At 47.0% G+C, this 24,722-nt stretch overlaps 2 protein-coding genes across 2 annotated transcripts; both read left to right on the forward strand.

The window, feature by feature from the left end:
* The first annotated feature begins 349 nt into the window (after positions 1–349).
* Positions 350–7,403, forward strand: ccn5 (cellular communication network factor 5). Its single transcript, XM_053424921.1, has 5 exons — positions 350–412; positions 1,119–1,335; positions 1,761–2,009; positions 4,215–4,459; positions 5,700–7,403. Exons 1-5 carry the CDS (start codon positions 350–352, stop codon positions 5,985–5,987), a joined length of 1,062 nt encoding a protein of 353 aa, XP_053280896.1. The 3' UTR covers positions 5,988–7,403.
* A 412-nt stretch (positions 7,404–7,815) lies between these two features.
* On the forward strand, positions 7,816–11,404 carry LOC128442464 (P2Y purinoceptor 1-like). The gene has a single exon (XM_053424927.1). The coding sequence runs from the start codon at positions 7,969–7,971 to the stop codon at positions 8,914–8,916; it is 948 nt and encodes a 315-aa protein (XP_053280902.1). The 5' UTR covers positions 7,816–7,968; the 3' UTR covers positions 8,917–11,404.
* The last annotated feature ends 13,318 nt before the right edge of the window (positions 11,405–24,722 follow it).

Genomic DNA, 24,722 nt, shown 5'->3' on the forward strand with positions numbered 1-24,722 from the left:
CTCGAAGACAACTGGGCTAATGTATTTTTCTCCTCTCAGCTCGTGTTAAGCTGTGTAAACTCTGAGCGCCACAAGACTGGAAAGAGAGGGAGGAGAGGAAAACGAGGGGAAAGAGTGGAGGGTGGAGGTGTGTGTCTGTGTGTGTCTGTCTGAGAGTGGAAATGGGCAACAGGGAGGAGGAATGTGAAACATTTCTGATGCCGCTCCAGTGGCTGTTTACACGCTCGTCAGCCCGTGACATCAGAGTCCAGACTTTATAAATGTCAGCAGGCTTGAGAGTGAGCAGTGAGCAAACAGCTGCAGCGGTCCTCACAGGGAAGTGAGACAGAGACCATCACACTCCAGCCCCATGGACCGACCGCTGTGCCACTGGGTCACTGCCGTGGCCGCGCTGCTGTGTGCGGCGACCCAGGTGAGGCCGGCTCCGGCTCCTAGCTCCCTCTCTGTGACTCTCTGTGTGTGGTCCAGGTGTTTCTCCTGCTGTGGGGACCGAAGGCTTTTTGCTCTGCTTTAATCGGGACTTATCTTCCTTATGGGGACAAAAAGCTAATATGGAAATGATTAAATCTGAAGGTTGTTTCAGGATTAGAGGTTTGGTTTATGTTAGTTTATGGTAAATTGTCAGGAAATGAGTGTAAGTCGTTGTAGTGTCCTCTGAAGTCACAGTGATGTGTGTGTGTGTGTGTGTGGTCCAGGTGTTACTACTGTTGTTTTTATTCAGTTGATGTAAGTTACATAACTTTCATCAGGCAATTCATCAATTTTAAGGTGAGGACATGGTTTAAGTTTAGGTTTGGGTGTGGGTGTGTGTGTGTGTGTATGTGTGTTGTGTGTGTGTGTGTGGGTATGTGATTCGGTGGGTGTGGTGGTGACACCAGATAGTTTGAATATTTCTCTTTCACATGTGTGAATCTGTTGCCTTGAGGTTTAAAGTGGATCATCAGTAAGAAGTGTTATGTTCCTGTAATGTGTGAGTGATAGATTCATGAAGTGTTGACTTTGTTCCTGATTTGGCTTCATTAGAAACGTGGAATTGGAAACAGTGGTGGATACGGAATCCATCGTCTCCATGTTCCTGATACTTGAGGATTTAGGTTTTTGTTTTTCTGCCCCTGCAGGTGTTGTCCCAGCTGTGTGACCGGCCCTGCCTTTGCCCCAGTCCTGCCCCCCAGTGCCCGGCAGGAGTGTCACTGGTGCTGGACGGCTGCCGGTGCTGCCGGGTGTGTGCCAGGAAGCGAGGCGAGTCCTGCACCGAGGTGTTTCCCTGCGACGGCCAGAGAGGCCTGCGGTGCGACTACAGCGCCAGCTTCCCAGGAGACCCCGGGGAGTGTGTCGGTGAGTATCTGCTGTGGGTGGGAGGAGGGGACGGGTGGAAGACGGTCAGCTGGTCTGCGTGAGTGGGACAAACACAGTAAATGTTTAGTCTGCTCAGCCGAGCAGGACGGCCTGATGGGCGGCGGTGCCCTGCCACAGCTCAGAATCATCTCAGCCTCTAATTCCAGGGCTGCTGTTGACACGTTTCCTCTAATGACCAGTCTGTGAGCTGATTGGTCCACACTCAGATTCAGAGTTTCTCAGTAGAGAGGCCTGGTTTCACATATAACTACACGACCATTGGCAGGGACAGCAGTTTCTGTGTCCTCACTTTCCTCTGCCGTGTCCCCCTGCATCCATCCACCTCCCTCCACTCTCTCCTCAGCTTACTTCATCCTCTCACTTCCTGTTCCCACGTCTAACCCTGGGTGCCGTGTTCCCCTCAGGTCTGGAAGATCTGAGCTGTGAGGTGGACGGCGTCACGTACCAGGAGGGCCAGTCCTTCCAGCCCTCCTGCGACTCGTACTGCCACTGCAGAGGAGGAGGTGTGACCTGTGTGCCGGCCTGTCCCCTGACCGGCCGCCTTCCCTCTCCAGACTGTCCCGAGCCTCAACACGTCCGCCTGCCGGGGAAATGCTGCAAAGAGTGGGTGTGTGAGAACCTGGAGAACACGGTCATTCAGGACGCCATCACAGGTAAACACATGTTTTAATGCAGCAGCTACAGCCACAGAGCTTCTAATTTAGGTAGAGCTGCTCTCACACCATCCGGGTTCTATAGGGGGCGCTCACGTGGTGGTTCCGGATGAACGAGGGCAAATAGCTGCAGCCTCAAAACTTTACATTTTCTAAAAGTGTACGAAAGCACGCAGATCCAAGAAGAGACGAAAACCAGATAACAAAAAAAGTCCACATGTCAGCTGAAGATCCCAGGAAATGTCCTCCTCCTCTTCCTCCTTCTATTCTTCTTCCTCTTCTCCTTTCTCTGCATCATCATATTCGTCCTCCTTTTCCTTCTTCTTCTTCTTCTCCCCCCCTCTTCCTCCCCTTCCTCCAAAACAGCAGGTGCATGAACCATTAACCTTGAAGGTCATTAAACAGTTCGTGGGACCTTTAACAGACATTTCTTTTCTTCATTCTCACCACAAGACAACGTACAGCAACCGACATTTTGGATTCACCAGAGCCTGTTCATGTGTGAACATGGAATAAAGTTATTAACATCACCATGACCGATCACGACGGTAACATGACGTTAGTATGACAATCCTCCTCTTCCTCCTTTAGATGATCATTAATGGAGGAAGAGTCTTCTGTCATTTCTCAGTCAAAGCATTTAGCATTCATTCTGAAATATAATCAATTCTATATTTTCCCACATTTTATAAAATGAATGAATCGCATCGGCATCGACAGGAAGTGAACATGCTCTCCTGTATTTGACCTTTTATTGATCTTATCTCAGTGAGAAACCTGATAAGTTCCTCCAGAGTTGAACTACTCTTCATAAATATTGAATAATTGTCTTCCGATGCACGAGCTGGATATTTCCACATGTTTTCCAGTGTCTTTGCCAGATACGTCTCCACAGCGTGCGACTCCCTCGGCTTCAGTTGCTCCTCGGTGATGGTGATGGGTCCACATGGCAAAGAGATCCCTCCTTCATCCCGAGGAGCTTTGTCACCGCCGGTCATGTCTGGAAGTTTTTACTGGAGCATTTGTGCGTTAAACCAGGGCGCGTCCGGGCAGAGGAAAACTCCCAACGTCCAAATATAACACAGATTTATTTTGGAAAAGTCAAAACATATTTTTTTCTCCAGTTTCCTATAACAACAAGCGACCGCAGCTGTGTGACAATTAAGCCCATGAAGCTAAGTGGAGGCTACATGACTTCATTAGAGGGGGCGTGGGTCAGAGAGAGGGGGGGAGGGGGTGGGGGGGGGGGGGTGTTATGAAGCCACTCTTATAAAACATCTGGAATTCCAAACTCTGAGTCAAACTTATTATGAGAACAGCAGAGGAACATTTTGTTCTTGAAAACGGATCCAGCAGTGAATCAGCTGATTATTGTGACTTTTACATGTTAGTTTTGGAGGTTCGATGCCAAAGATTCGAGCAAAGCCGCTCATCAGTGAGTTGAGCAGTTTGTTAATAGTCCAGGCAAATTGTGTTCTTCAAAGAAATTTGTAGAATAGAATAGAAAATAAAAACTCTCATATTGATCAGGTTTTTATAAGGACGTCTGACAGGAAGGGGGCTCCTCAGGGCCAGGGCCTGATCTCTGTACGTGCACAAAGACTGATTCCGCTAATTACATTTGATTTAATTTGTTTCCTTTGGACAGAGCCCGGCCGCCGGCTGATTGGCAACAGGGCTAATAAGTGTAATTCTCCAAATGTCAAACTGTTCTTTAAAAAGTATGACATGCATGCAGAGATGGGAAGTAACAAAGTACAAATACTTGACACTTTCTACTTAAAGCAGTTAAGGAGCGGCATCTGTTTGTTTGTTTAACTATTACTCTGCATCCTCGAGTGCCACCTTCCCAACATCGAGAAAGATTTCGACCTGAACGCACAATAACACAGGAATGATTATTCCTAGTTGTATATCTCTCAGTGCAGATGATGTTAAAGACGTATGAAATCGAAGCAGAGCAACAAAACACTCTCCATCTCTGGTCTTATTGAAATAAACATTTCCTCCTGCAGAATGTTTCATGCTAAAGTTAAATATAGTATTCCTGGGGGGGGGGGGGGGGGGGGCTTTAACTTGAGTACTAAGGTACTACTACTATTTACTAAGGTAAGGAGGTTGAATCTGTATTAGTACTTTTACTTGAGTAGTTTTTCTATCTTTGTGGACTTGAGCTTGAACACTCTGTATTTGGTTTCTGTGCAGCCATGAGACCCGTCAGGTTGTGGCCCGCTCTGCCCCAGAATCACCCTCTGAACAAACTGGTGCTGTCGGCCTCCAGCTGTGTGGAGCAGAGCACCCAGTGGAGCGCCTGCTCCCGGAGCTGTGGAGCTGGAGTCTCCACGCGGGTCTCCAACCAGAACCCGGCCTGCAAGCTGCAGATGGAGACTCGGCTCTGTAAAGTGAGGCCCTGCAGCCGGGCAGCTCAGCCGGCGTCAAGCAAGCGTGTGGTGAGCAGTGCAGACACACAAAACACACACACACGCACACACACACACACACACGCACACACACACACACACACACACACTAGCAAACGCACACGCACACAGACCTTCCTGCACCTTGTGGGGAGGTCTTCAACTATTTAAACTGTGCAATAATCTTTTAGACAGGGTGCAGTGCAGGAAGGTCTGTGTGAGTGTGGTGATCAGAATACACCCCCCCCCCCCCCCACACACACACACACACACCTTCCTGCACTTCAATAGTCATATTCTGTGGAAAAAGGGTTTTGTGATGAGTGCAATGGCAGACAGGCTCGACTCTGCACAGGGAGGTGTTAAAACATGTTTCTGCGACTGGGGGGGAAATGACTGTTGCAACTAAACTCACACTTGCATCAGACCAAACTAAAGTCAGAGTAAAACTTTTATTTGATGTGCTCGGGGACACTGGGCCGGTGTATTTCAGTTGGTATCTGTAGATGTTCCTGATGATATTGCACCTCACGATTCTTCTGTGACAACAGGAAACTTGGACTCTTTCTTCAGATCAATCATACGGTGGCCCTGAGAGCTCAACGAACAGCAACTTAAGAAAACACATGCAAGTTAAGAAAACACATGCAAGTTGACAAAACACAAGCAAAGTAAGAAAACATCTTCATCAAGACACAACACAACACATTACAGAAACACGCAGCAAATAGACAAACGCGCTGCAAATAGACAAACGCGCTGCAAATAGACAAACGCGCTGCAAATAGAGAAACGCTTCTAGCTGTCCTCTGGAAACACTTCCGTTGTCGTTTCTTCTCTATTTGCAGCGCGTTTCACTATTTGCAGCGCGTTTGTCTATCTGCAGCGCGTTTCTCTATTTGCAGCGCGTTTGTCTATTTGCAGCGCGTTTCTCTATTTGCTGCGTTTTTCTGTAATGTGTTGTGTTGTGTTGTGAACTTGATGAAGATGTTTTCTTACTTTGCTTGTGTTTTGTCACCTTGCATGTGTTTTCTTAACTTGCTGTTTGTTGAGCTCTCAGGGCCACCATACTACGATGACTTTTTCAAATATTTACTAGCTTACAAAACTTTAACAATACCTTGACCATATTTCGTTTGAAGATGTGTAGATGATGCCGTCAAAGCTGACTCAGCAGCTTCAGTGAATATAACAATGTGACGTTGTTTTATATCTTAAAAATCGAGGCTGAGTGGGTTTATCTCATCTGTTGTGTGTGCTGTTTTCCCAGTGGGGACGACAGGGGCGGTGCGAGGCCAGCTACACGTCACCGGGCCCCATCCGGCTGGTTCACCAGGGCTGCTACAGCACCCGCGCCCACCCCCTCCGGTACTGTGGACAGTGCACGGACTCTCGCTGCTGCACACCGTACCACACCACCACCGCCGAGGTGACCTTCAGCTGCCCCACTGGCAGACTGCTGCAGCGAGCGGTGATGATGATCCACTCGTGTGTCTGTCACAGCAGCTGCCCCTACGCCCCGTTCAGGAACCCTGCGCTGTGGGGTTACCGGCCCTGATCGGCCCGGCCTGAGACACTCCACCGACTGACACGAGGAGAAACTGTGTTCATCATCCCCAGGATCCACAGGAGGTGTCCTCTCATCAGTGGACGCTGGAAGACAATGACAAAAACCTTGTGGTGAATCGAGCAAGTGACCAAAGTGACCTTTGCAGATCAAAGCACTTTTTAAAACAAAGTAAAAAAGTGTAAAAACAAAACGGACGTGTCAGAGGTTGAAACAGGTTGAAAGAGTTCATTCAGATTTTATTATCATTTTCCCTGACTTCATGTCACCAATTAATCCGCCACCACATCCAATACCAGCGCAGACGGGTCCACTTTCATCAGAACTAATTCCAGTTGAGTAATTTCAGTGGGTTATATTTGGCGGTTTGGCTCTGCTACTCCCTGAGCAGCAGCTAAAAGACCTCGGCACAGATCAGACACTTCAGAATGAAAAGGAGGAGCTGGGTCGGAGGCGGTTGTGACGTGGCGTCAAGGCTGGAAGAGTCGAGTCGAGAGCTAAAGCAGCTTAAATATGAGCTTTAGCAGCTGATGTGCTGGACTGTGACTGAGCTCGACTCCATCACTCCCCAGATCTAACACATCTTATAAAACAGCTGCAAAAAGTCCATAACCCAGAAAGTAGAAGTTAAAGGTTCTAAGTGGGTTTTTGAGATTGTTTTGAAAGACACATCAGTGCACTGATACAAAGCTCCTCAGAGGGAACTGCAACCTTTTAATTAAAGGGGCCTGATCATGAACTCAAAGTTTAGAGTAAAATGAGATAAAAGTACATTTGACTTTTTCTTAAAGTAGAAAATTGACTCTGATTCTCCTGATGTTTCACAACTGGAAACATCAGGACTGAAGCAGTAAGTTTCATATATTTGGGCCGATTGAGTTTCAATAATTGTATCGTGTTTTTTTCAACCTAGAAAAACCTAAACTATGAGTCGAGGACATTGATCTCGATGCTACTTTGGTCATGAAGATGTTTTTAAAGACGTATTAACTTTGCTATAAGGCGACGACGTCTCAAGTAACAAATTAATGAATTAAAAATGAGTATTTGTTAGATAGAAATCCTGCAGAATGACTCCAGCCTCTGTGTTGACAGATCTTGTTTTCTGACTCGACCAATCCAACTTTGAACGGGTGTGTCCGTGTACATGTGTCCTAGTGCGTGTGCGTATGTGTGTGTGTGTGTGTGTGTGTGTGTGTTTGTGTGTGTGCGTGCGCTTTCAGATGATATTGCACTTTCTTTATTTTACTGTTTTGCTGTAAATAATTCTGTACTTTGTAAGTATAGTTAATAATGTCAATATTTTACAAAGTTCCTACATTTGTCTTCCTGATGATTGTTATTATTCTAAATTGATGTTTTTCATTTCCTTACTGAAGTCACACATTAAAGTCTGAAAAGCCTTTTTCCAAACGTTTCACTTCCTTCTTCCTCTTGTAATGAGCTGATTCCACATGAAAATGAAACCAAATTTAAAACTAGTATAACTATTTTTATTAAAGACCTTGTTAGACCTGACATCTGCTGGACATGAAGTCTGACTGATGTCCAGTAATAGTTTATATTAGATAAATCCCCCCCCCCCCCTCCCTGATTTTCATTTGTGTTGTTCCCACATAGACTTTAACATCTGACCTCACATTGGGTAAGACAGCTTTATTTATGAAGCCCCTTCCACAGAGTTAATGTGCTGCACAGGGACATTAAAAACAACACAGGCACAAAGTTAAAATATTTTTTTTTACCGCCTCTTGTCTGTAACCAGCCTGGTAGTAAAACAGGTTTAACCATCATTGCATCACTTCCTGTGTGTGGGTCAGTCCCTGCTCCTGGCACCAGCACCGTGTCATTGACTCAGTTTCCTGGATCAAAGTACATGCAGGAACTTGAATGAAGTGTGCCAAGACCTGAGATGTGAAACCAGAAGAGACGATCACATTCACAGGGAGGAAGAACTGCAGCTCAGAAGAACATGAACAATACCTCTTGTCCTCATGTCAACTTGGATTTCACCGGCAGATTCCTGCCTCCTGTTTTAATCTTGGTCTTCATCGTTGGCCTGGTTGCTAACACATGGGGGTTGAAGTCTTTGCGGCAGAACTGGAAGAAACTGGGTAGCGTCAACGTGTTTGTTCTCAACCTGGGACTTGCAGATGTTTTGTATCTGCTCACGCTGCCGTTTCTGGTGGTTTACTACTTCAAGGGGAATGTGTGGATCTTTGGAACTACATTCTGCAAGATAACGAGATTCTGCTTCAACCTGAACCTCTACGGCAGCATCGGATTCCTTACCTGCATCAGCGTGTACAGGTACCTGGCTATTGTTCACCCGATGAAAGTGTTGGGAAGAATCACTGTCACTCATTCTGTGAACATCTCAGTCCTTGTGTGGCTGCTGGTGGCTGCCCAGAGTCTTCCAGACGTGTTCTACATCAAGACGTCTGGAAACCAAACTGGGAAATGCTACGAAACCACACACGTCACATTTGTGGAGGATTACCTGAACTACAGCCTGGGGAGGACCCTGACTGGGTTTTGTATCCCACTCCTCATCACGCTGGGCTGCTACGGACATATGATTATCATACTTTGCTCCAAAAACAACGTCAACAAGGATCTGAAGCGAAGGATTGTGAGGTTGATGTTCATTTTGATCCTTCTCTTCTCTGTGTGTTACATCCCCTATCACCTGTTCAAGAACCTAAATCTCTGGTCAAGAGTTCTGAGTAAACACAGGAACTGTCACAATTGGTCCAATGGAGTTTACATCGCCTATCAGATAAGTCGTTTGCTGGTGTGTCTGAACAGCGCCCTCAACCCTCTGGTTTTACTCAGTACACGTAAAGACTCCGGCTCAGTTTTGACATCTGCTCGTCGAGTCATCATGCGCCCGTTCACCACCACGGTTTCTACGGTGTGAATGAAGATCAACAATTGCATCATCTGGAGCTGGGTCGGAGCCGGTTGTGACGTGGCGTCAAGGCTGGAAGAGTCGAGAGTTAAAGCAACTTAAAAATTAGCTTTAGCAGCTGATGTGCTGGACTGTGACTGAGCTCGACTCCATCACTCCCCAGACCTGACGCTAAGTCATTTTATAAAACAGTTGCATTAAGTCCATTGTTGGGACTGTTTTTTGTAAAATCAAAGGCCTTCTCTTCGGCCTTTATGTGTAGTCAAAAGCCAGAAACCACATGTTCCATTATTCTGGAAAAAGCCAGAGCACAGGGAACTCAGTCTCCCAGGATTCCTCAACTTCAAACAAAGATGTTAAAAGCCACAAGGGTCAACTCCTATTGGTCACTCTGCACCCCATGATCTGTGAGGTCCCCAGGCAATATAAGACCAGGTCTCCCCTGATTCTCTTTTTTTCTACAATCCCTCCAAGGCGGAGGGCTGTCCAGTGTTGGGCCAGAGCCCAGCGGGGTGCCACCAGACACTGGAGCCGAGAGGAACAAAGGGTTGTTAAACTTTGGGCGGGAAAACATCCTCCTGCAGGCTCAAGAATCTCCCCCTGGTGGTGGAAAAATGTTCTGGGAATGCCTTGGAACCCCCGCTGATTTCCAAGCCCAGCCCACTCAGGTCCAGCTCTGACACTCAATTGGCTTAAAGCCAGCATCATCCTATGACCAACTCCTCAAGGAGGAGGACCTCTCAGGTAATTTAAAAGCCCATGAACCCCAAACATCGCTGCCATTTTTACCCTGCTCTGAAGACAACACCAGGCCCCCTTCGGGGCCTCCCAGCTGATTTAATTGCTAAAGGGGGCAACCAGAGTTATTTTCTTTCATTTCTTTCATTGTCTTTTATCTCAGTCGACGTTTTTATTTTCAAAAGGACTTTTGCTCTTTTAACTTGAAAAGACCAAACAGGAAATTGCACGCGGAACAATCTCAGACTGTTTCACTTTCCCCACGGACTTTATTTTTCTTTTCCCAACGATCTACAAACGGCTTCCACAGCCGTCCCCTGCAGAAGCGCGAGATTCATTCCGCTGAGGAGCACGAGCTCCACATCCCTGAAGAAGAAGGACGGCGTTCATCCCGTCGAGGCAGCACGAGAAAATCCGCTGCTTGTCCGGTCCGGCGGCCGAAGACCGCTTGAGAGACCACGTAATTCACTGGCCCGACGCGCACGCACACCGCGAGGGTGGTACAGTAAGAGGCTTTATTGTCTGGGCAGATGTTAATCTAATACGTAGCGTATTGTTTTAATACTTGAATGTATTTGTTTTGTATGAGACCGCCGAGTCTCCAGTGTTTAGCGGCGATTCGCCACTTCCGGTTTCCGGTTACGGCCTTGTGCCACAGTTTTTAAGCGCCGTGAGCAGCGTCTCCAGCTCATTGTGACCGTTTGAACAACTTTAAAGAGACTTTACCGGTCAAACCTCAGCACACAACGCCACTTGGGTGCTGAGTGGTAAAGTAAATGTAACTTGTCTCTGACGGTGCTTTTAAGAGCTTTGCTCTCTCCTTGTATGCTCTCTCTCTCTCTCTCCTTCTAAACCGACCTATACACACATCCGATCTGTATTTAGAATACAGTTCATGTAACATAGTTAAATCTATATTCAGAGAGGCTGGACACATCTGGAAGCCATGCGGCCGAACGCCAAAGCAGAGACAAAGAATTCTCTTTGTCTGAAAATCCCTTGGTGTAATTCATGTGACGACCACCAGTGTGAGCTCCGGCCACATGGTGTCATTAACATAGACTCCATTTTGAATAACGCAAGTTAAACCACCATTTTGAATCTATTATTGCCACGCCTCCTCTCTCCCTCTCCTCCCATTCTGGCTCTAAATTCATAACGGCTCGCCATCTTGTTTTGTAGTCAATCCGCCATTTTGAGAGTTTTTAGGCCATGATTCCACGAATCATGATCGGCCGCCATCTTAGATGTGACGTCACCACGTGACTGCGTCATCGCCACGCCCCCTTCTTTTTCTCTCTCTCTCTCGCTCTCTCACACACACACACACACACACACACACACACACACACACCCACACAGACACAGAGACACATTGATAGACACAGACAGATACACACACACAGATACACATAGATGAATACATGTGTTTTTCTAAATTGTGATAAGCGGCTGCTGTTGTTATCTTTGAAATATGGGAGTTTGTTAAAATGATGAATCATTAAATAACACTAACTTTATTTCACATGCATACACATAGACACACACACACACAGAGAGACACTTTGACACAGACACACACACACACACCGAGACAGACATACATAGGTAGACCGCCGGTTTTACATGTATTTTCTGAATTGTGATAAGTGCTGCTGCTGTGTTTATCTTTGAAATATCGGAGCTTGTTAAAATGATGAATCATTGAATAACATTATAACTTTATTTCCCCTTTTTAATAAATGCTTTTGTAATTAAAGTATCTGTAGTCTGTGATTATTTGTGCATATGTATGTGATTGCAGCTGGATTATGATTGCCTGTGCTCGAACTTAGAAGCCTTCACTGTTAATTAAATAATTATTAATATTAAATATTGAGATTATTGATTTGACATTTATCATTATGAGACTGATATTTATAGATTGACTCGTTGGTCCCTGTAACCAGGGTGGTGCCCCGCGACAATAAGCAATGATTACAGATTTGTATTATTCTTAATTGATAATTTTATTGTTTTCATTAATTATTTGAACTATTATTAATGGATAACCGTATCATTTCTAATTAAATGTGTTACATTTCTTAATTAATAGCTTCATCATTTTTGATTATTTTTAAGAAATAATTGTTATTTTAATAATCATATTTCATGATTATTAATAATTAGCCAACGTCAATTCTACTCCTACTATTGCACAACATAAATGGTGCCCCCGTGTGAGGCATTCTAACTCCAGCTGTATCATTATACTGTACAATAATCCAGATTCATTTTCCCCCAGAAATTAATTTTTGAAGAAAAAGATATTAATTAATTTTTTTTTTCCTTCCAAAACTTTTTTTTATCCCTCACAACATAAATGGATCCCCGTGTGAGGGCGGAACGCTTCACGCAGGGGCAACATAAATGGTGCCCCTGCGTGAGGCTATCTAACTCCAGCTGTATCATAATACTGTGTACAATGATCCAGAAATAATTTTGAGAATTATTTCTCTGCAAATAATTTTTTTTTTTAATTTCTAAATTCCCCTGCACCTTTGCAACACAGGTATACTCGTGCCTTGCGTATCTGTGGTTGGCTGCAGAGTGCAATCGGTGGTTGTGTATTCGCGATGCACAATATTTATGATTAATTTCTTAAAGAGAAAAATAATTTTGGAAATTTATTTCTCTTTGAATTTTTTATTTGTAATCCCTTTGCACCTGTGCCAAACAGGTATACTATTGCCTTGTGTATCCGTGGTTGGCTGCTTATTACATATTAGTGGTTGTGTCATCTCAATGCACAATAATTATAATTAATTTTCTTAAGAGAAAAATAATTTTGGAAATTTATTTCTCTTTTTGAATTTTCTTGATTCTTAATTCCCTTTGCTAAGCAGGCGTTGTGTATAGCTATGGTTGGTTGCTGACTACGTTTCAGTAGGTTAGATATATTTTTATTGGAGAATTTCTGCATGCTTTGAATTTCAAGGAGACTAACTAGATTTGAGAGACTAGTTACGAGTAGACTAGTTGTTAACCAACTAGGTCTAAAGGATTGAGCCATTGAGCTATCCTATATAGCGCTACTATATAGACACAGAGTGAAGCTCACCTGTGCATCTTGTGTAGTGTTGATTAAATTTTTATCCGCTTTTAACCTAAGCAAGCTTGAGCGGCCCACCAGGCTCTTTTCGCACTCAGAAGATGAGTAGCATGGACCACACTGGGGCAAGGGCTCCCTCAAGGCCAGACGACCTGTCAGAGACAGTCGCCAGTCTGAGCAATATTTTATAGAAATGCTATAATTGAGTTTTTGTCCGCTTTTATCTAAGCAAGCTTGAGCAGCCCACCAGGTGTTTGCGCACTCAGAAGATGAGTAGCATGGACCACACTGGGGCAGGGCTCCCTCAAGACCAGACGACCTGTCAGAGACAGTCGCCAGTCTGATCAATTTTTCTAGTGATGAAGTGAGTGAGTTGAGTGAGTATGATTTAAGTACCTGCGATCGTAAGATTAAAGAACTGTCCATTCACCTGATCAACCCCACTGGCCCGCATCCAAAAATACCCCATGCTCTGGGTCAACTGACACTCCTCTACCAGCAGAGAGCCGAGCTGCAGGCCCAAGAACATGCGAAGGAGCTCCAGGCCATGCAAGCAGCATGTCGAGCGGAGCAGGAGAAAAACTCCCACCTGCGGCATATCATCGAGACCCGCACAGAACAGGACCAGGCGGTGCAGGACCACGAAGCGCTGCACGTGAAGGTCAAAGGTCAGCGGAAAGGGGGGCACAGTCAAACAGAGCTACCCCCCCTCGAGCTGATATCCCTGATGACAGGGCCAGGAGCTGACGTCATTCCCGGTGGAGCCAGCGGAACAGAGACACTGGGAGAAAAGCTGCGAGCACAGCTACGCAACCTTCTTGCAGAGGAAGCTTTGCTCTGGAGAGCCAGACACACCCAGCAGTCGACCGCTCCAACCCCCTCAACACCAAAGGGGGGGCCGGACTCAACCCCTAGACGTGCAGTGACCTGGGACCGCTATGAGGCACTCCAAATGCCTTTCCAGCGGACACACAGCATCCACTCCAGCGAGAAGGAACACATCCTGCACGGAGCCATGCTTATTCACACCACAACGACGGAAGGAATCCGTCCTGGAGGGCTGAAGGAGATTTCCCAGTCTGCCACTCAGGCAGGGGCGCACCATGACTCACGGTCGCGTCCTGGATGGTCCTCCACTCCCGGTGCAAGAGATGGTGGCCACAAAGATGAATACTGTGGCACACACAATTCAGAAGACCCTGATGACTCAGCACCCCCTCAAAGAGAGGAAATCTGCACCCGGCAGCTAGAGCCCCTTAAAAAAGACATTTATCGCTTCGACCCAGACAACCAAGGGTTCAACGAAGACGACACCGTGGTTCTGGCAGTTCAAATCCAACTAAATGTGGACCCGGCGCTGGAAGATGACAACTTTCCCCACGCCAAGATGAACCCCAGCAAAGAGAACCAGGAACAGCGACCCTTCCAACAGGGCGCCCCACAAAACCAAGGGGGTGAGGATTTCAACCAGCCCCACAAACAGTTTCGACCTCAGCACCTGAATCCCTCTCAACAGAGGAGTAGGGGCTGGAACAGACGGAAACCCTATCAGTACCAGGAGTATAGATGTGGTGACCGAAATCCAACACATGGGATGCATCCTGGGACAGAGGAGTAAATACGGAGATGTGTGGATGAAGCAATGAGAGACATTGTGCCACGTGTTCCTCCAGGCTCCACTGAGAGACCAGACACTGAACCCCGTTGGCGAAACTAGGAGCAGACGCCCTCCTTCTCCACTCCCAAAGATGACTTCAATGACGGGGAAGGACCAAGGCGCTGCCAGAAACCCCCTCTCACCTCCACATCTGAAAAGGGGGGGAAGAAATCCCAACTTTAAAACAAAAAAACGCTCAAACCACTCACTCCATCAATAGCTGCATGCTTTAGACCCTCTGTCAGTAAATTGTATAACGTAGTTCAGGTAGTGAACCTCCTTAGACCTCGTTGAGGATTTTGAAGTCGTTACCACTACGGTTGTGCAGCCCTCACGGGTACACTTGGCAATTCAGTCTTGGCAGTGAAATTCCAATATCTGTAGATCTGAAAACCTAGAAATAGGATTTATCATAAATTCACAGATTAGCGAACAACAGAACGTGACTCGCCGTTCTAAATGTTTTGGTTTGACAGGATAACACACATGTTTACCTCAAAACACCAGCACCTACTCAAACATTTTCTTCTGTTCGTGTTTCCACTTTTCTTTCATTTCACTCTTCACCGAAATTCATTGGTATTTTAACAATAACTGCCGATAAGCATTATGTGAAATTGAAAGTGTGTGCCGTGTTTTAGAATATATGTTATTTAGCCTGTCTGCCCAGACAATTACCTCTCTCTGTTTAGACTCATGCCTCGAAGACATTTATGCCTCTCTGCCTCATAATGAACTAACTTTTACTGCTTCAACTCCACTCAAGGATTACCTCTCATGGATTATCACTGGACTCTCGACCATAGTTTGCCCTGGAGACCGGGGTCAAAGCCCACTCTCCAGACCAAAAGGGGGACTGTTGGGCCAGAGCCCAGCGGGGTGCCACCAGACACTGGAGCCGAGAGGAACAAAGGGTTGTTAAACTTTGGGCGGGAAAACATCCTCCTGCAGGCTCAAGAATCTCCCCCTGGTGGTGGAAAAATGTTCTGGGAATGCCTTGGAACCCCCGCTGATTTCCAAGCCCAGCCCACTCAGGTCCAGCTCTGACACTCAATTGGCTTAAAGCCAGCATCATCCTATGACCAACTCCTCAAGGAGGAGGACCTCTCAGGTAATTTAAAAGCCCATGAACCCCAAACATCGCTGCCATTTTTACCCTGCTCTGAAGACAACACCAGGCCCCCTTCGGGGCCTCCCAGCTGATTTAATTGCTAAAGGGGGCAACCAGAGTTATTTTCTTTCATTTCTTTCATTGTCTTTTATCTCAGTCGACGTTTTTATTTTCAAAAGGACTTTTGCTCTTTTAACTTGAAAAGACCAAACAGGAAATTGCACGCGGAACAATCTCAGACTGTTTCACTTTCCCCACGGACTTTATTTTTCTTTTCCCAACGATCTACAAACGGCTTCCACAGCCGTCCCCTGCAGAAGCGCGAGATTCATTCCGCTGAGGAGCACGAGCTCCACATCCCTGAAGAAGAAGGACGGCGTTCATCCCGTCGAAGCAGCACGAGAAAATCCGCTGCTTGTCCGGTCCGGCGGCCGAAGACCGCTTGAGAGACCACGTAATTCACTGGCCCGACGCGCACGCACACCGCGAGGGTGGTACAGTAAGAGGCTTTATTGTCTGGGCAGATGTTAATCTAATACGTAGCGTATTGTTTTAATACTTGAATGTATTTGTTTTGTATGAGACCGCCGAGTCTCCAGTGTTTAGCGGCGATTCGCCACTTCCGGTTTCCGGTTACGGCCTTGTGCCACAGTTTTTAAGCGCCGTGAGCAGCGTCTCCAGCTCATTGTGACCGTTTGAACAACTTTAAAGAGACTTTACCGGTCAAACCTCAGCACACAACGCCACTTGGGTGCTGAGTGGTAAAGTAAATGTAACTTGTCTCTGACGGTGCTTTTAAGAGCTTTGCTCTCTCCTTGTATGCTCTCTCTCTCTCTCTCCTTCTAAACCGACCTATACACACATCCGATCTGTATTTAGAATACAGTTCATGTAACATAGTTAAATCTATATTCAGAGAGGCTGGACACATCTGGAAGCCATGCGGCCGAACGCCAAAGCAGAGACAAAGAATTCTCTTTGTCTGAAAATCCCTTGGTGTAATTCATGTGACGACCACCAGTGTGAGCTCCGGCCACATGGTGTCATTAACATAGACTCCATTTTGAATAACGCAAGTTAAACCACCATTTTGAATCTATTATTGCCACGCCTCCTCTCTCCCTCTCCTCCCATTCTGGCTCTAAATTCATAACGGCTCCGCCATCTTGTTTTGTAGTCAATCCGCCATTTTGAGAGTTTTTAGGCCTTGATTCCACGAATCATGATCGGCCGCCATCTTAGATGTGACGTCACCACGTGACTGCGTCATCGCCACGCCCCCTTCTTTTTCTCTCTCTCTCTCGCTCTCTCACACACACACACACACACACACACACACACACACACACACACACACACACACACCCACACAGACACAGAGACACATTGATAGACACAGACAGATACACACACACAGATACACATAGATGAATACATGTGTTTTTCTAAATTGTGATAAGCGGCTGCTGTTGTTATCTTTGAAATATGGGAGTTTGTTAAAATGATGAATCATTAAATAACACTAACTTTATTTCACATGCATACACATAGACACACACACACACAGAGAGACACTTTGACACAGACACACACACACACACCGAGACAGACATACATAGGTAGACCGCCGGTTTTACATGTATTTTCTGAATTGTGATAAGTGCTGCTGCTGTGTTTATCTTTGAAATATCGGAGCTTGTTAAAATGATGAATCATTGAATAACATTATAACTTTATTTCCCCTTTTTAATAAATGCTTTTGTAATTAAAGTATCTGTAGTTTGTGATTATTTGTGCATATGTATGTGATTGCAGCTGGATTATGATTGCCTGTGCTCGAACTTAGAAGCCTTCACTGTTAATTAAATAATTATTAATATTAAATATTGAGATTATTGATTTGACATTTATCATTATGAGACTGATATTTATAGATTGACTCGTTGGTCCCTGTAACCAGGGTGGTGCCCCGCGACAATAAGCAATGATTACAGATTTGTATTATTCTTAATTGATAATTTTATTGTTTTCATTAATTATTTGAACTATTATTAATGGATAACCGTATCATTTCTAATTAAATGTGTTACATTTCTTAATTAATAGCTTTATCATTTTTGATTATTTTTAAGAAATAATTGTTATTTTAATAATCATATTTCATGATTATTAATAATTAGCCAACGTCAATTCTACTCCTACTATTGCACAACACCAGCCTCTCTTCTCCTGCATCGCAGAGGGGAATCCTGGCTGCTCCAGCTCAAATCTTCTCTTTCCATCCAACTCTTCGAGAGGAGCGCAAAGGTGCAGCTTCCAGCTCATCTCACCAAGGAAACCTCCTCGCACTTCAAGCTCAACCAAACTCCTAGTATTGACTCGATGTCCTGCAGGAGAACTTCAACCAGCAACTGAGCCCCACAGCTCGACAGAACCGCGAAGGCAGAAACCATACGACCAGCCAGAAGACTTCACAGAACTGCAAACTGAACTGCAACTTCCTTTTTCTCGTCTCCACGGATGGGTAACACAACTGGGCTTAATAATTATACTAGGCTAAACAAGACTGTTTATTCGATTCTGTGTGACGTTTATAAGTGTGATATGTGTTATGATATCGTGGTTACAAGTTATTTTAAAGTTAATGTTAGTTATGCTCTTCACAGGCTTTCTTTGCATATCTCCATGACTCTTTCATTCTCTGACTTAACATCCACACAGTCACACACATAGTCTTCACCTCATTAGCCCAGACCCCCGCTACATGTCGTAAACATTCCAATAGGGACATAGACCTATACACACACACACACACACACACACTCACATACACATCTTTGTTTAGTTAGCATGTTGTTAGTAACTGATACAAAGCTCCTCAGAGGGAACTGCAACCTTTGAATTAACCCGTTTGAGGGCATCCGCCTGAGTGCTCCTACCAGGTGGGCTGTTTTACAGATCAGCGTCAATCATTGTTATTTACAGACCTGCGTCCTACAGCTAGGTACTAATGCAACATATCGTTAGAAAGCTTAGATTATTCTGATTCCACTGATTCCACTGACCATTACCAGATCCGATCAACAGAGCCGGTACAATCAACGTCTCAGTCAGACCGGAAATAGAAAAAAAGACGATACAAAGTCTACGCGACTCACATGAGAAGCTTCATATTAATCCAAAGATCGATACCATTCCAACAAAAACGGTGTTGGTACATTGCCAAAGGTCCAGACAATCCAACTATTTACATAATCAATCCAAAACACACTATTACATCAAAGAATAGCCACTGTCCGCTGTTGCGTAATGTCGGCGCTGCCACCTCCTCCGTATAAACTGTGACTTACTCTCACTCATAATTTATTTTTGCATGTAAACAAAGATCTCCAAATGGTGGGTAGCAACTCCTATTGGTTCAAGTGAGCTGTCAATCTAAACTTGACCAATCGGAGTTGGCATGGGCTGGCATGGGCTGTCCACAGCCTGCAATAGCCAACAAGGCACCTTGTTGTTGGAAAGAGCCTGCCCCTCTTCTGACGTGTAAAGGCTGAGCCAATTGCAACCGATTGTTCTGATGACTGTCTTATCGTTTAGCTAATGAAATTTTCATAATAATGATGTGCAGTTTGACGGGAAGAAAAAAAGGAGACACCACGCAAATAACTGCATAACAGTGTACAGCTGGTCCCAGAGCATCGTGCGTCAGTGTTTCGTCCCCGTCGTGACTGCTACATGAATGAATATATGAAAGATGTTTATTTGTATACATTTTAAACCATATGACCGGTTTTGTCTCTGTAAGGGAAAATTCAACTTACCAGTTGTCTCACTGCTGTGGCCTTGGCAAATAGGGAGTTTGCTTCAGCTGACGGACACAGCAGATAGACACAGAAGAGGATTTCATATCTTTCTCATATTAAGTTTTATGAAGCACCTCTTTGCATTAGTTCTGGCATGTCTTCTTTTTTTCATATTGTCCTTTGAAACGCCTCTTTGTATAAGTCCTGGCTTTTTTTAACTCGCAGCCAGTTCTTCCCTTTTGAGCACCCGTGCTTGTTGTTAACTCTGCAGAGCTTTGTTATGGTTTTAGTAGATCGTGGCCCCACAGCAGACACGGACAAGAGAGTTCGTAAGAGGAATGTTTATTTTAACGATTATAAGAGCTGGCAGTAGTGGCAGGGTGCCGGCTGGTTATGAAGTCCAGGGTGGAAGCGAGGAGGCGACGTCAGCGGTTAGGCACACGGAGGTCAGTAGAAGTTGAAAACAAGGTTTAGAATACATCCAAAACGGTGCCTGAGTTGAGAAGGTCGCGCCGTATAGCTACCGAGGATACTGAATAATCCGGCGCTGGAGTGATGATCGAGCCAGGCATTTATGGAGGAGGTGAATGAGATGATTAGGGTCCGGTGTGCCTCGTCTGTTGTCGCCAGGAATCAGGCCACGCCCCGGACACCCACACGCGCCGAGGGGACACTACAGGGAAGGATGAGAACAACAACAACAAACTCCACAATCCCCACAGTACCCCCCCCCCTCAAGGGACGCCGCCTGGCGGCCGACCCGGCTTGTCCGGGAAACAAGCATAAAAGTCATCGAGGATGGAACTGTCCAAAATCAGGGAACGAGAAACCCATTGTCTCTCCTCTGGGCCATATCCCTCCCAGTCCACGAGGTATTGGTAACCTCGACCACGCCGGCGTACATCCAATACCTTATTAACCGTATATGCCGGGTGGTCATCTATGATAAGGGTGGGTGGGGGAGGCTCCGCAGGAGGGCTTAATGGACTTGTGGACACTGGCTTGAGGTGAGAGACGTGGAACGTGGGATGAACTTTCAAAGACAAGGGGAGTTTAAGTCTCACCGCACACGGATTTATTATCCGATCGACCTCAAATGGCCCAATGTATCTAGGTGTCAATTTACGTGATTCGGTTTGGAGAGGCAGATCCCGGGATGATAGCCAGACCATCTGTCCCGGCTGATAGTCAGGAGCAGGGGTGCGATGCCGGTCAGCCACTCACTGATTGCGGGACGCCGTACGGACCAGGGCTGCCCGGGCCTCGCGCCAGACCCGACGAGCACGCTGCAGATACTCCCCCACGGATGGCACTGCCACGTCAGCTTCCTGAGATGGGAACAGAGGAGGTTGGAACCCATTAGCAACCATGAACGGCGACATACCTGTGGCGGAGCAGACCAGGGAGTTGTGAGCGTATTCGATCCAGGAGAGGTGTGTGGCCCAGGAAACCGGATGTCGGGCTGAAACACAGCGCAGTGCTGACCCCAGATCCTGGTTCGCCCGTTCTGTCTGGCCGTTGGACTGAGGATGGTATCCGGAAGATAAGCTGGCCGACGCCCCCAACGCCTGGCAGAACGCCTTCCACGTCCTAGTGGTGAACTGAGGACCCCTGTCCGAGACAATGTCTACCGGGATGCCATGCAAACGGAAGACGTGTGTGATGAGAAGGTTAGCGGTCTCCAAGGCGGAGGGTAACTTAGGTAACGGGATGAAGTGAGCTGCTTTGGAGAATCTGTCAACGACGGTCAGAATCACTGTGTTGCCTTCCGATGGGGGTAAGCCAGTTATGAAGTCAACCGCCACATGCGACCACGGGCGGTGAGGGATGGGCAGAGGATGCAGTAAACCAGCGGGGGCTTGATGTGATGCTTTACCTCGGGCGCAGACAGAACAGGCAGCGACGAACCCCCTGGTATCGGCCGCCATGGAGGGCCACCAGAACCGCTGTTGGAGAAGGGCCAGAGTTCGCCGAAAACCCGGATGGCAGGCGATCCGGGAGGCGTGTCCCCATTGCAGAACTGGGGATCTCACTCCCTCAGGAACAAACAATCTGTCCGGAGGGCAGCCTGGTGGAACCGGCTGGTCCCTTTGGGCCCCCTGGACCACACCCTCGATCTCCCACCTGGCCGCTCCCACCACGCAGGCAGATGGCAGGATGGTGTCTCCAGACGTGTCCTCCATAGGGAGAGCAAACTGACGTGACAGCGCATCTGGCTTGATGTTCTTGGACCCGGGCCGGTAGGTGAGTGTAAAGTGGAAGCGCCCCAGGAAGAGTGCCCACCGGGCCTGGCGGGAGTTGAGCCTACGAGCAGAGCGGAGATAAGACAGGTTTTTATGATCGGTCCACACAATGAACGGATGCGTGGATCCCTCAAGCCAGTGCCTCCACTCCTGCAGAGCCAGAACCACCGCCAGCAACTCCCGGTTCCCGACGTCATAGTTTCTCTCCGCCGGTGAGAGCTGGCGGGAGAAAAAGGCACACGGGTGCTCCTTCTGGTCGATGGTGGAGCGCTGCGACAGCACGGCCCCCACCCCGGAGTCCGAGGCATCCACCTCCACCACAAACTGTAAGGCAGGGTCAGGGTGAATGAGTACAGGAGCAGATGAAAACAACAATTTAAGTCTAGCAAACGCCCCCTCCGCTGCAGGTGACCACACAAAAGGAATTTTAACCGAAGTCAGCTGCGTCAGAGGTGTAGCAACTATACTATAGTCCTGGATAAATCTGCGGTAGAAATTGGCAAACCCGAGGAACCTCTGAAGTTGCTTCCTTGATGTAGGAGTGGGCCATTCGGCCACTGCCTTAACCTTGGCAGGGTCGGTCTTGATTTGCCCTTTCTCCACAATGACACCCAAAAAACTAATAGAACATACATGAAAATCACATTTCTCTGCTTTTACATATAACCTGTTTTCCAGGAGTCTTCTGAGCACTAGCTGGACATGTTGCACGTGCTCCTGGTGGTTACGGGAGAAAATCAAAATATCATCCAAATAAACAAAAACAAAACAGTTAAGCATGTCTCTTAACACGTCATTAATCAGGCATTGAAAAATAGCGGGGGCATTGGTGAGGCCAAAAGGCATCACCAGATATTCAAAATGACCCCAAGAAGACCCTCTTGGGGTGAGAGAGGAGCTGACAGGGAACTTGAGCCTGCGTAACAAAACTTGAGTCGATAAAATTGTCATCTGCCCCCGAATCCACCAAGATGGATAGCGAACGGGAGGTCTGATTCCAGGAAACAGTACCTTTGATCAGCAGGCGTGGAGGAGACGAACACACAGAAGACTGACTCACCAACGCTCCCCCAGTGGTTGGTGAGCCCCCCCTTTTGACAAAACCGGGCAGTTGTCACGAAGATGTCCCTCCTGCCCGCAGTAGGCGCAGAGACCCTGTAGCTGGCGACGTTGACGCTCCCGTGGAGGTAGTCTCGTCCTCCCCAGCTGCATGGGTTCCTCGGTGCCTGGAGAAGAAGAAGAGGAAGAAGAGGTGGTCCGCGGAGGAATCCTGTCCGGGCCGAATGGAGGTGGTGGAGAAAACGTAAATCCCCGTTGGAAGGGACCCATTGTCCGAGTCACGGGAGGTGCATGACTGACACCCCCGGATCTCTCTCTGCGTCTCTCGTGGAGGCGACAATCCAAGCGGATAGCTAGCGAAATTAGCTCGTCCAGTGAGGTGGTCTCGTCACGAGCAGCTAGTTCGTCTCTCACGTCGTCTCGTAATCCCCGGAGAAACACCCCCTGTAACGCTGTCTCGTCCCACCCGCTCTCGATGGCTAAAATACGGAAGTCCACCGAGTGCTTAGCCACGGAGTTAGCTCCCTGGCGAAGAGACAGGAGCCGGCTGCTGGCCTCCTTGCAGCGTAGCGGATGGTCAAAAACTTTGAGAAACTCGTCGGAGAACGAGGAAAATGAAGAGCAAACCGGAGAATGACTATGAGAGAGTGCAACCGCCCAAGCCGCGGCCCTGTCTGAAAGCAGACTCATCACAAAAGCTATCTGCGACCTATCTGTGGAGTATGTTGAAGGCTGTTGCTCAAAAACGAGTCCGCACTGAAAAATAAACTCTCTACCGGCACCAGACTGACCAGAAAACCTGGCGGGTGTGGGGATAACGGGCTCCCGGGGCTGAGTGGGAAACGAGCCCGAAGCAGCGGCTGATGACGGTGCTGGAGCTGGACCCGGAGCTGGAGGAGACGGCTGCGAGGCGAGGTGCGACCCTATCTGCTCCACCCGACTGCAGATCAGCGACACCTGGGAGGCAAGGGTGGTGATGGCCGCCATGGTCTCGAGTAGCGTCTTCTCCTGTTGTCCAACCCGGTCTTCGTAGGAGGCCAACGCCAGTCTGAATCTCTCCGTGTCTGCGGGGTCCATGTCGTGGCCGGATTATTCTGTTATGGTTTTAGTAGATCGTGGCCCCACAGCAGACACGGACGAGAGAGTTCGTAAGAGGAATGTTTATTTTAACGATTATAAGAGCTGGCAGTAGTGGCAGGGTGCCGGCTGGTTATGAAGTCCAGGGTGGAAGCGAGGAGGCGACGTCAGCGGTTAGGCACACGGAGGTCTGTAGAAGTTGAAAACAAGGTTTAGAATACATCCAAAACGGTGCCTGAGTTGAGAAGGTCGCGCCGTATAGCTACCGAGGATACTGAATAATCCGGCGCTGGAGTGATGATCGAGCCAGGCATTTATGGAGGAGGTGAATGAGATGATTAGGGTCCGGTGTGCCTCGTCTGTTGTCGCCAGGAATCAGGCCACGCCCCGGACACCCACACGCGCCGAGGGGACACTACAGGGAAGGATGAGAACAACAACAACAAACTCCACAATCCCCACAAGCTTATTATTATAAAGACTCAAAAGCTACTCCGGTCTGAGAATTTAATTATTTCAAATCTCAAGATGAATTTCCATCACATCTCCTTTATATAAAAGTGTGATTTTGAGTGTAAAATTAGCTTTTTTAACCTGGTTGGTTACCATTGTTACAAAGGGTCCTTTGGAGTCTCCAAATGGCCTTTGTGGAAAACGCCTAGACATGCACTTAGGAAAAAAATCGGTCAAATATTCATTTTCTGTGGTATTGTTATCAAATTTGAACTTGGGCTAGTCAAGGCTTCATGCTAGGGTTCCATTGTGTTTTCCAGCTCATAAGTCCCAGCTAGAGTCATCTGCAGGCATCTGTTTATTAAAAAATATTCAGGCGGAAATAAAACCCTTCTACTTCACTGTTGGCCAACTGCTATTACTCAATGCCAGTAGCACTTACAGTGATTCTGACTGTTGAGGGGGAAAGTTCAGAATGTTACCTTTCAAAAGGGACCAAGATTATACATGTACTTGTCGTGTATTCGTTAGAGTAGATCATGTTGGTATGTGCTTAAAACATAATGATAGCCTTACATTTATG

This window comes from Pleuronectes platessa, chromosome 6 (genome assembly GCF_947347685.1).
Source record: "Pleuronectes platessa chromosome 6, fPlePla1.1, whole genome shotgun sequence".
Lineage (NCBI taxonomy): Eukaryota > Metazoa > Chordata > Actinopteri > Pleuronectiformes > Pleuronectidae > Pleuronectes > Pleuronectes platessa.